The 13566-nt window shown below is 33.2% G+C and overlaps 1 protein-coding gene across 2 annotated transcripts in view; it reads left to right on the forward strand.

The window, feature by feature from the left end:
- The window catches only part of LOC101897758 (fibronectin type-III domain-containing protein 3a), a 660976-nt gene that overhangs the window by 618925 nt on the left and 28485 nt on the right, over positions 1-13566 (forward strand). For both annotated transcript variants that reach the window (XM_059125593.1, XM_059125594.1), the window contains one exon: positions 5489-5676. In XM_059125593.1, coding sequence (XP_058981576.1) covers positions 5489-5676 — 188 coding nt within the window. The remainder of the gene's footprint in view (positions 1-5488; positions 5677-13566) is intronic.

A 13566-nucleotide genomic window follows, 5' to 3' on the forward strand; every position in this document is an offset into this window, starting at 1 on the left:
TATGATTTTGTGGAATATATAAAACCCCTCCACTTATTAAAAGTATAAAGGAGCCCAGAAGATCTAAGGAAATTTTATTAAAAAAAAAAAACTTTGTTAGACTTTTATTCGTAGAGGACTTCCTAAGGAAGACTTCCTATGGATAGAAGACCCAAAATCCTTCTTAAGGGCCTTTTATAGACCTAAAGACTTTTTATGGATAGAAGACCTTATATGAATGGATGATCAAAAGGCCTTCTCTGAAAAGAAGAGGTTAAGGTCTTCTGTGGATAGAAGACCTTAAGTTTGTTTCTTTCTTTTGGATAAGACACCTAGAAGTCTTCTATGGATAAGACAATTCTTCCTTGGATAGAAGTCTCAATGGTCTTCTAGGGATAGAAAGGCTAAAAGCCTTCTGTGGATAGAAAAGGAAAAGGCCATCTATACATGGAATATCTAAAGGTCATTTATGAATTAAAGACTCCTATGGAAGGAAAATCAAAAGGCCTTCTATGGAGTGAAGTCATTTTGTGGAAAGAAGACCTCCGTTTTTTTTTTTTTTTTTTTTTTTTGGTAATAGACCCAAAGGCCTTCTATGGATATGGACTTACAATTCTCCATGGAATAGAGGAATATGGAAGGAAAATCCAAAAGCCGTCTTTGGATAGAAAAGGGAAAAGGCTCTCTAAATCCAAATGGCTTCTATGGATAGAAGACCTGAAGACCCTTTATGAATAGACGACCTAAAGGCCCTTTATGAATAGAAGACTTAGATGTCTCATAAGGCCTTCTATGATTGAAAAATCAAAAAGCCTTCTATGGAAAGAAGACCCTAAGGGCTTCTGTGGATAGAAGGTCTATTGAGTTTTTTTTTTGGATAGGAGATATGAAGGTCTACTATGGGAAGATGACCTGAAGTTCTTCATTTGATAGAAGACTTAAGGGCTTCTATGAATATGTTAGGCTTCCATGAATAAAATACCTAAAGGTGGGACATATAGAGGCTTTTTGTGGACTGAAGATCAAAGACCTTCTATGGAAACAAGACCTAAAATCATTTTTTTCAAGACCTTGAGACCTTCTGCGAAAGGAAGAATGGAAAAGGAATGGATAGATGACATAAAGTTCTTTCTATGGATAGAGGCCCTTAAGTCCTTCAATGGGTGGAAGAACTAAACGCCCTATAAAGATGACAAACTATAATACCCTCTATTTAACAATTACTTAAGGATAGTGACCCTAGATGCCTTTTTGGAATCAGAGGTTCCCAATAAGAAGTGTTATTTTGAATTACCTGGAATTTCGGGAACTATCACTTTGGACTAACGATTATTAACGCAAAGCAGCCTCTCTGCGAAATTCCAAGAAAAAGATATGGAAAGAAGACCTTAAAGGCTTGGCCGTAGATAGAAGACCCATGAGCTTTTTTTGGATAAGAGACCTAAAGACATTCTATGGGCAGAAGATCTGAAGTTTTTCATTAGATCCTCTTCAGGGGATAAAAAAACTTCCAAGGATTCAATGGTTCCCAATAAGAAAAGTTATTTTGAATTGTCTGATATTTCGAGAACTACGCTTTGAACTAAGGATTAATGACGCAAAGCAGCCTCTTTGTGAATTTATTCGCCAACATTCCAGAGCACAAACATTTGTACCGATTTTGCATCGGAAATCTATCGCTTCTCGCCAAAGATTTTTCCGCTAAATTATTGTATCCTCATTTGTGCCTATAATTAATTTATGATGTGTTGTTAGGCGTGTTTTTGTGGGTACCCCCCTCCCCATCTAAAACTATTAACGACACACATAATCCATTAGGGAATAATTGTGTCCCTGACATTTATGTTTAATGAATATATATTATATTTTAGATGGCAACACTTAAATGAGCCGATATCCCGCTAGCTCGTGGATAATAATAGCTGATTGTGTCTGTGTGTGTGACGTATAAGTGTTGGCGGCAATCATACGCACAAGGGTACAATTTCTGACAATTGAAATTTAATTTGGAAGATAACAGGAGAGCGTATTAGTTTTGGCAGCAATTATACATCATGGAGAACAGCTTTAAATATTTCAAACATTCGCTGGAGTTAGTAACAATAAATAAAGATGCTTGATCCTGAAGTCTATCCTAGGGAATTTCTTAAATTATAGTTGACATTTATTATTTTCCCCAAGATTGAGTACTAGTGAAATTTAAATAGTAAAGAACACCTTTTTCGTATTCAACATGCTCTTAAAACTTAAAGAGACAAATAAAAAAAACTTCAGCGAAAAAAAAAAACTGTAGAATGATTGACAATTGGATGATATGTTAAAATCGAAGGTTTACATGAAAATTTTGACATTTTCTTGTTTTCCATCCCTGTAATCTCTGGCCAATGCTTTTGAAAATTCGTATCTTCGCTCTCTTTACCATTAATAACATAAAAGAACAGAGAAAATAAGCCGCTATATATAAGGTAGCTATACCTGACTGAGTGGCGTATAAGTGTTGTCAACAATCATACGCATTGGAGTACTAGCGTTATTCCTTTAGAAGAAATATTGATCTCCTTTTCTAAAAGCCAATGTTTGGTATTTATGGAAAAAGTGTCCACTCACAAAAACAAAAAATTAAGAAATGAGCTCTTACGTTTACACCGTCAAAAAATTAAAGGAAGAAGACGCGGTTTTAATTTGGCATTTTAAATGGCAAATGACTTTAATAAATTTATATTTACCTTTATAGGTTTTATAGTCCTAGAAAATTTTTAAAATCCTCCTTACAAGATCTGATAGTCGTAGAAAATATTTTTGATCAACCTTTACAAACAAAAGTTCTGTAAGTAATATTTGTCCATGGGACCCAAGTTAATGGGTCTGAAATTCTTACAAAAACCTTTGTAAAAATCCCAGTTTCCAAATTCTTTACAGAAACTCTATCTTTACAAAAACTCTACTTTGATAGATTCGAAATTCCACTGAAGGGATAGTTAATTAAAAAAAACTGAGGTGTTTCTGTTTATTACGATAAAAACTTTCTATTAAATTCCCCGATAATGAATCTGAAAACCATTGGACACTCCTTAAAACTTACCGTTCATGTGCCAACAAGTTCTCGATACAATTTTTTTTTTCTTTTTCTAAAATTCCTTGAATTAATTTTATAAAAATACCTTCTGCATCAATTACAAAATCTACAGAAATCGCAGTTGTTAGCTCTGAAAATTCTTTAAATTATGTCTTTAAAACCTCTACAAAAGATCCACGTTGTGGACCCTGATAATCCTTGAGGATCTATCAACAAATAGTCAACCGCTGATTGGTTTGAAAGCCTTTAGAAAAATTAGTATGACCTGAAAGTCTGTTCCACATAAAGGGGTGATAAGATCCTTCTTTATAAAATGACATGTTGATGGCTCTGAAAGTCCTAGAAAAACTCTAAAAAAGTCAACGCTGATTAGTGTCAATGTCCTTGAAAAGTCCTTTCAAGAATATTTGCAATAACTTCAAAATATGTTCTTAAAAACTTCACTTTAATTTTTTTCAAAGTCCTTTCAAGAATTACTAAAAAAATTGCAAAATTAAAATTTTTTTATAAAAAATCTATTTTTTTTACTCCAAATTTCTTTGGAAATATCCCCTTAGAAACTCCACTTATATTATTAAAAATTCCTCTTGAGAAAATCCTCGTTTATTGGTCTGAAAGTCTTGGAAAACAATATTTTTTAAAAAACATAGTTGCCAACATTCCAATTTTTTTTGTGCCCAAAGGCCCTTGAAGAAATACTTCACATTGATGGATCTGAAAGCCTTTAAAACCCTTTAAAAAACTCAATGTTCAGAAATCTAAATATTCTTAAATAAAATATGTCGAACTTCCCCAAGCTTATGAACCATTTATGGCTCTGAAAGTCCTTAACAATCCTTTTCAAGCACTCCTGGTTTATTGGTCTGAAGGTCCTTGAATAACTCTAAAAGAACTGCACATTGATGGAAAAGATTAAAAAATAATGAATAGAAAAGTTCTTCAAAAATTCAATTAAACTCCCCAATAATAGTTTAAAAATGTCTCTGAAAAAAGTTTCGAAGACATTTCTATTAAATTCGACATTTATGATACTAAAAGCTCTTGAAAAGATCCCTTAGATTTTTTTGTTAATGCATTTAAAAGTAGTAATCAATTGGGAGTAAAAATTCCCATTTGCTAGGAGCTGAAAAAATATTTATAAAAGCTCCCGTTGCTTGATCTGAAATTTCCCTTTATTCTTTTGAAAATTCCAGGTTAATAAAATTCATAAAAATCTCCTGATTATTGGGTCCAAATGTCTGTGAAATTATTTCTAAAAAACTGAGCGTTAATTAGTCTCAATGTCCTTGAAAAGGACCGCACAAACTCCACGTTTTTGGCTCTGAAATTCCTTGAAAGTATCTCTATAAAACCTTCAAACATTAAAAATCCTTCATAAAATCTCAAGGCTTATGAGACCTGGATATCCTTCAAAAATCCTTTAAAAACTCCTAGTGTGAAATCCTCGGAAAGAAAAAATTTGAACATCCTTGGAAAACTTATTCAAAAACTTCACATTGATAGGTATTAAAGTAGATTTCGTTTTTCCCATTTTCTTTATGAAAACTTCACGGTGATGGGCCTGTAAGCCCAATAAATATTTTTGGGAAAGCCTCATGTTTTTGAGACTGAAATTCCTTAAAAAATACAAAAAAAAACTTAAAATGGGTGATCCAGAAAGTACTTAACAAATTAAAAAAAATCAGATTTAGATCCTGAATCTCATAAAAAAATTCTTGACAAAAATAATAAAAATCCCTCATTTACTTGGAATTCAATTCCGCCACTTAATCACTTACTTTTTTCTCCTAAAATCTCCATCTTAATAACAATTAAATACCTATGAATAAATCTATGGGGGCGTATACATTATGACAGCAATCATACGCCCCAAATACCCGAATGACTTAACCTAATTATTTGAATTAAATAAAAATGATGTAAACATAAATGTATTTATCCCCCAACTTGACATTAAGTATCCTTTAAGTTCCACTTCATACCTTTAAAATCCGCTACACTTTTCTTTAGAATTTAAATATCCCTAAATTTTAAGCCAACAACCATTAACAACAACTCCATACCCAAGAACAGCAACAACAATAAACAATGAATGGGAGGCGTGAATAAATCAACCCTTTGGCTTGCACAATTTATCATTTTAAGTGATAAGCCTATAAGTATGTGAATACACTCTCAAACACACACACACACACACACCCATACTCACACTCATACATACACCCGCCTTTGACTTTGGCAAATTAATGCTGTCATTTACGAAAAACTTTTGGGCATTTACTTGCCTCGCTCTCTCTCTCTCTCTCTCCCACTCCCTCTCTGTTAAGCCCTTCATACCCAACTGAAATTTAATTTGAAATAATCAGTCTTTCCTAAACAAACTTTGGCACTCATTTTTCTCATTCTCACCACTCTCTCTCCTTTCTTTTGCAGGTCCTACAACTGTACAAATGGTTTCACAGAATCGTCCCCCACCACCGATGACAGTGCCCGTACAGGTGCCTCAGGGTCAGATGGTGCAGCCGTATGTCAATGAAAGTGGCACATTGACACATGTGGTATTGTCACCGCAACAATATCAGCAGCTACATGCCGGCCAAGGACACATACATCCATCATTTGTAAGTAGAATGAAAGAAACGAAAAAACAAAACAATACAAAACAATGCAAAAACAACACATATTTACATGTTGGCCCTCTCTCACACTCTCACTGGCTTGTTCTCGCTTTATTTAACTTTACTGTAATGGGGAGGGCCATTATGTGGCCGCCCAGATAACAATGACAACAATGACACAAAGCAGGTCTATAACCTTTGCCAAGGATTCAATGTGGCACACGTTGTAGATTGACAAACTCGATATTGGCACGCACACACACATGTTTAATTTTAAAATAACTACTCCTTTTTGGTCCGAATCGTTCTTTGAAAATAACTTCTAATTGATTTAGATTGAGATACGTGATTGTGGTAATTTGCCATTGTCATGTGGCAAGGACGAAAGGGCTTTTGAGGCTTTGAAGTTCTGCAAAGTAACTCGAAGTATTACAAGCAATAATAAATCTTAACAACTCATATACGTAGATTTCATTAACAGAACGAAGTACTGTTATATCTATCGTATGACAGGGTTGCGTATGATTATTATCCACACTCATACGCACTGACATCCCTCCTTCTGTGTTAGAATATTCAATATCTGAAAGTCCTAAAAACTATTTTTAATCCATTTTTAAAAATCCGAAAGTGCTTTATTCAGATTAATACTCAATTATTATTATCTTCAATTATTCTGAAATTTTTTCAAAATTAATTCAGATTCATCTGAAGGTCCTTGAAATTTAAAATTTCGCTAGACAACTAAAGGACCCTGAAATAATTTAAATGTCCTGTTCATAACATAAGTCTAAAAGAGTTAAGAAATCCTTCAGCCATTTGGCTAGAGAGGGTATGTATTATTTGATGCGGCCAAAATGTGCCTCATCGAAATAACAATTTTAGACCTTAGGTCCCTTTGGGCCAAATCCGTTTCAGAACATTTGGAGTCAATCTAGCGATGTCCACCCGTTTGTCTGTTTGGCTGGCGCTCATGATAATAATCGAAGGAAATATTCGATTTGGCCCAAAGCTTGGTACATCATAATATTATTATCAAAGTTAGGTCGAGTGCGGAGATGGGCAATGTCGGTCCACTCCTTCTGGTAACCCTCACACCACCCCACCCCCTAAAAGTTTTAAATTTTTAATAACATATTTCACTGCACAGAAAGAGAAAGGATAATCCAATTTTGCTTCAACTTTGCCAATCCTAATATTTGCATTAGTGCGAGGTTAGGTGTGAAAATGGACAATATCGGCCCACTCCATCAAATAACTCCCCCACAAAGAGTACAATTTTTGAAAAATTATAACTCTAATAATACACACATCGGATTATTTCTTATTAACTTAAGGTCGGGTGTGAAGATGAAATATATCGACCCAATCCTTCTGGTACTTCCCCCACAAAGGTTCAAAATTTTGAGTATCCATGGATCTCATAAAACGAGAAATTAACATCCGATTTCATTCAGACTTGACACATGTCAATATTTTCATGAACACAAAAAAATGTTATAAAGATGGTAGAGATCGGAGTATCGCTTCTGGTACCTCCCCCAACAAGGGTCAACATTTTGAATAACCAAAACGAACTTCCACAAGTTTATGAACCATTAATGTCTCTGATAGTCCTAAACAATCCTTTTCAAACACTCCTGGTTTATGGGTCTGAAGGTCCTTAAAAAACTCTAAACGAACTGCACATTGATGGAACTCATAAAAATTAAATGAATAGAAAAGTCCTGCAAAAAAATCAATTAAACTCCTCAATAATAATTTGAAATGCCTCTGAAAAAAGTTTTAAAAACAATTCTATCATAAATTCGACATTTATGAGGCTAAATGCTCTTGAAAAGATCCCTTAGATTTTTTTTTTGTTAATGCATTTAAAAGTAGCAAAAAATTGGGAATAAAAATTTTCATTTAATAGAAGCTGATAAAATCTCCCGTTGCTTGGTTTGAAATTTCCCATTAATCTTTTGAAAATTTCAGATTAATAGAATTCATAAAAATCTCCTGATTATTGGGTCTACATGTCTACGAAATTAGTTTCAATGTTTTTTTTTTCTCTCTGAAATTCCTTGAAAGTATCTCCATAAAAAACCAGGGATTGAAAAACCCATCATAAAAACTCTTGATTCAAGGATATCCTTTAAGAATTCATTAAAAACTCCTCGTGTAAAAGTCCTTGTAATGAAGAAAATTGAAATTATCATAAAATCCGAAATAAGCATCCCACTCTCTTTATATTTCACACATCCCATTATTTCTATTAACACAAGAGCTGCTGTGAAAGTTGGATTCATCGATCCACTGGTACCTCCCCCACAAAGGATCGCAATTTTGAAAATCAAGCTGAAGCTCATAAAACGTCCTGTTCCATTCAGATTTTGCACATCTCAATATTTCTATTAACACAAGACCTGTTATAAAGTGGGTAGAGATCGGACCATTGCTTCTGGTACCTCTCCCACAAAGGGTCAAAGTTTTCAATAACAAAAACGATCATAAAATCCGAAAGGAGCCTCGGGTTCTCTTCAAATTACACAAATCACAATATTTTTATAAACCCAAGGTCTGGTGTGAAATTGGAAAGTTTGAAAATCCTTTGAACAAATATAAAAAATATACAAAGAAAACCCGCGTTCAAAGTTCTGATATTCGTTTGTCTGTCTGTGAGCTCTTACAAAAATATTCAGAAATAAAAAAATATTTGAAAAAACTGAAAGTCCTTAAAAATTGAGATCTACTTTCATTAAAATTTTTATTTAAAATTCAAGTTTTTAATTCTAAAAGTACATTATAGAAATCCCACAAAGTCCAGATTCAAAAGTTAGAAGGTCCTTAGAAGAAAATATTTTTCCTTTCTTTATCTGGACGTCCTTTGAAAAATATTTCCGAAATCTAAGTGGAAACTTCAAAAAGTCTTTGAGAAATGGTTCGAAAACTCATATTCAAAGTTTGAAAATTATTTCAAACTAATATTCAAAAAATAATGTACCATTTTTAATGCCCTCAGATAATATGTTTAGTACCTCTAAATGTCCTTAAAATATATTTAAAAGAATTTTCACTTTTGGAGGGCTAAATATCCTTAAAAAAAATCCTTTTTATGCAAAATCTCATTTAACGACGTTAAAAACACCAGTTTTAACAAATCATCGTTCTAAAAAAATATTTGTAAAAATTCCCCAAGGTCGAAAAAAAAGGTTAAAAAAAGGTGAGATTCAATGACAATTTAATAAATATTAAAAAAAGACCTTTAAAAAATATTTTAAAAGGTCCGAAGGTCGTAAGAATCCTTAAAAATATTTTTAAATTATTTTTAAAAATCCAAAAATTTTCGTTTGAATTTCTGAAAGTCTACATCCGCATAATAGTCCTAAATGTCCTAAAAAAATAGGTTTAGAAAAATCCACGTCTACAGGTCCCAAAAATCCTTTGAAGAATAAAAATTCACGGAAACTTAATCGTCCTCTTTCTAAAAATTCTTCTTCAAACACATAAAAGTCCCCCCGGTTCTTAAGCGAATACGACCTGTTGTTGGTGCGTATGTTTATTGACCACACTCATACGCCCTCTAGTCCATTGGCAAAAGATAATTCAAATACCATTTATCACTCCTAGACAATAAAAGTGACCACAAATGTGTACCATGTCATTTACATGACAATTTAACTTCCATACCAAACGAATACTCCCTTTCGCCCTGCCCCCATGTCCCTTTGCCAAGGTCCACCGGCATGTCCTGTTAATTGTTTTGTCAAATATTTTCATGCCACAAAACAGGTGGTGGTGGTGTCTCTGCATATATTTTCGAACAATAGATTAACATAAATAGCCCGAAGGAATATTCAAATATTTTTGTTAGCACTGCCCACATAATCCGGCAGCAGAAGCAACAACATCCGTAAATTTGTGGCCAAGAATAAAAGTTAAATTGGGTGACAAACACAATAGCACATAATTTATTATTGTTATTATTTTTACCTGCTGGCGTTGAAAGGTGTATAAATTGTATGACCTCCGGCAGACAGTCAGGCAGGCTGGTTGGTTGGTATTGAATTTCTCCAATTGTCTAATTTATTAAGGAACTCTTTAATGTGGATATGGAAATGTTGAACGTATGGACTTGTCAGCACAAGATTGAAAAGGACATTGTAGTAATGTAGAGGACTGTCGAGGACATGGATAACAAAATGGGATTATAAGGTGAAACAATGATACTCAATCTGTCAAATAATGTTAGTAATTTAAAATATAATTGAAAGGGGTCTCATCATTCAAGTCCATAGCATCAGGTACTTATTGTTATAGCCTCAGCCAAAAGGTATATATAGAGGATAAATATCATTTGATTCGGCCAAAATGTGTCTCATAGAAATATATAACAGTTTTAGACCCTAGGGCTCTTTGGACCAACTCCGTTTCAGGGCATTTAGAATCGATCTAGCGATGTCCGTCCGTCCGTAACTATCGAAGAAGTATACAGGGTGAGATAAAAAACTGCAACAAAGTCTAACGCCATAATTTTTACATTTTTTTAATTTTATTGAACGAATTCAAAAAATGTCGGAAATAACATCAAATTTTAGAATACGTTTTGATTTGTTCGAATTGGTCACCTTTGGCACAAATTATGGCCTTGAAACGGCCAATGACACCGTCACACGCTGCCCGAATGTTGCTCTGTGGCCCATTCCTCCCTTCAACTTTGCAAATCCCAATATTTGTAAAGTTACTAGGTCAGTTGCGAAAATGGACAATATCGGTCCTCCCAGTACCTCCCCCACAAAGGGTTAAAATGTTGAATACTTATAACCCTAATAAAATGTGACAAAAGAGTTCGGTTGTCTTCAAATTACCCATATCACAATATTTTTATTAACCCAAGGTCTGATGTGAAGATAGATTAAGTCGGACCACTCCTTCTGGTACCTTCCCCACAAAGGGTCAACATTTTCGATATCCACGAAGCTCATAAAACGCGAAATTAACATCCGATTCCATTCAGACTTGGCACATATCAATTTTTTCATCGACACAAGATCTGTTATAAATATGGTAGAGATCGGACCATTTCTTCTGGTACCTCCCCCATAAAGGTTCAAAGTTTTGAATAACCACAACGATTATAAAATCCGAAATAAACTTCCTGTTCTCTTCATATTTCACACATCCCAATATTTCTACTAACACAAGATCTGTTATAAAGATGGTAAAGATCGGACCATTCCTTCTGGTACCTCCCCCACAAAGGGTCAAAGTTTTGAATAACCGGAAACGATAATAAAATCTGAAATAAGTATCCGGTTCTCTTTATATTTTACACATCCCATTATTTCCACTAGCACAAGATCTTCTGTGAAGATGGGATATATCGGTCCACTCCTTCTGATACCTCCCCCACAAGGGGTCAAAGCTTCGAATAATCAAAACAAATATAAAGTCCGAAATAAGTATTCGGTTCTCTTCATATTTCACACATCCCAATATTTCTACTAACACAAGATCTGCTGTGAAGATGGGATATATCGGTCCACTACTTCTGGTACCTTCCCCAGAAAAGGGTCAGAATTTTGAATATCCACGAAGCTCATAAAACGCAAAATTAGCATCCCATTTCATTCAAACTTGGCACATCTAAATATTTCCATCAACGCAATATCTGTTATAAAGATGATAGAGATGGGACCATTTCTTCTAGTACCTCCCCCACAGAGGGTCAGTATTGTGAATAATTTGAATAATCATAACAGAAGTGAAAATATAGTTAAATAATCGAACATTAGTTGGAGGCATAGATCTGTCGGCAAAACCGACTGATACGTTTTAACTTCTTAAAATTATTTTTGACCAAAAATGTCAAGATTTCAAGTTGAGGATTTCTTAAGGACTTTCAAAAATCTTTAATTAGGCAATTTTTTTTTTTTTCAAATTACCCCAAAAATCAATTCATTTATTATAATTTTAACTCTCTCCACACTAAGTAGTTTCCCCCGCCCAATTTGACGTATGATTGATATGCTTATTTTAATTGGCCATTGATGCGTATCATGTATATATTTCAAATATCATAATAATACGCATACGCTCCACATTACTTATTGGCTTTCTTTTCAACATTTTATTGCAATTTGTCTTTCCATTGAAATATTATTGATTTCTCATCTATTATCTAATTGAAATCAATTGAAACTCAAAGAATTTGAAACTTATTGGGATTTGCATTTAATTAAAATATTTTTGTATAATTTCTTTAGTTTTGAAAACTTGAGAGTTCTTCAACATAATTAATTGAATACATCACAATATCACAATACTTGGAAATCATCGTCATCATCATCTTCATCGGTTTTGTTGTTGGCATAGCATAGATTGGCTTAATTTTTAATTAGCCCAACTATGTCGGCAGACAGCAATTAACCAATTTTATGTTGATATTTATTTTTGGGCAAATTTGTTGAAATTTATCAAAGACATTATTGTTCAGCAGGATATTTTGTAATCAATTAATCTGCAGATTGGATTACACAAAGGGATAATGATAGACATTTGGAACAAAAAAATAATTTGCAGATAGGATAACACAAAGGGACTATGAAAAAGGGTGATTTAAAATAATGCCATAAAAATTGAAAAATTAAAAATGTCCTTTTTATAAAACAATGTTTAAAGGACTTAAAATTTCCTTTTTATAAAACAATGTTTAAAGGACTAAAAATGTCCTTTTTATAAAACAATATTTTAAGGACTTAAAATGCCCTTTTGATAAAACCAAATTTGAAGGATAAAAATGTCCTTTTCATAAAACTACGTTTAAAGACCTAAAAATGTCCTTCTTTATAAAACCACCTTTTAAGGATGAAAAATGTCCTTTTTATAAAACCACGTTTAAAGGATTAAAAATGTCCTTTTTATAAAATCACGTTTAAAGGATTAAAAATGTCCTTTTTATAAAACCACATTTAAAGGATTAAAAATGTCCTTTATATAAAACCACTTTTGAAGAATTAAAAAAATATCCTTCCAAGAGATTCTTTTTCAATCCACGTTTGAATTCCCTGAAAAAAAAATACAAAGTAACTAGCCATTGCCCGCTACTTCATCAACGAAATGTCCATCTCAAAACGTGTAAGTTTTGTTCCAACAGTTCGTATTAGGCCTTCCTAGTACTCAAGATTCACAATTTGTCCAAAATTACTTCAAAGTCTCTTTATGTAAACCCTAGAAATTAAAAGTGACCTCTGTATCAATTTTCAGAATTTCAGTTCTATCCCTTCAGCCAATTTCAAATTTAGTAACATTTGACATCCAAATCAAATTCCTGGATTTAATTTATATTCCTTCACCTCTCGTTCCTTAATCGCAGATACCAACATTGACCTCAATATCAAATTTCAGGATTCAATCCCTATCCTCTCACCCAATACAAAAATTTAGTAAAATTTAGTAGGCATATCCAAAACAATCTACAGCTCTAGCATAATAGCACTATTTAGTACTCTTCGAACAATTTCAAAATGTCCGCAACCACCTCCACATTTTAACCTTAGATACCAACAGTGACATCTATATATAATTTTAAGGTTTCAGTTCTAATTGAATTCTATTCAGTACTTTTTCGTAAAATTATCTTTTCGTACAATTATCCAAAACCACCTCCATATCTCAATTCCAGATACCAAGAGAGACATCAACATAAATTTTCAGGATTCCAGCTTTATTCCTTCACCCAACACCCAATTTAGTACCATTTAGTACTTTTCGTACAAGTATAGGAAGCATTTCCAAACTATCGTCAAATCTCAAACACAGATACCATCAGTAATCTAAATATCAAATTTCAGATTTTTATCTCTATCTCTTCACCCAATACTAAATTTAGTACCAATTAGTACTTTTCGT

Source organism: Musca domestica, unplaced genomic scaffold (genome assembly GCF_030504385.1).
Source record: "Musca domestica strain aabys unplaced genomic scaffold, Musca_domestica.polishedcontigs.V.1.1 34, whole genome shotgun sequence".
In the NCBI taxonomy this organism is placed as follows: domain Eukaryota; kingdom Metazoa; phylum Arthropoda; class Insecta; order Diptera; family Muscidae; genus Musca; species Musca domestica.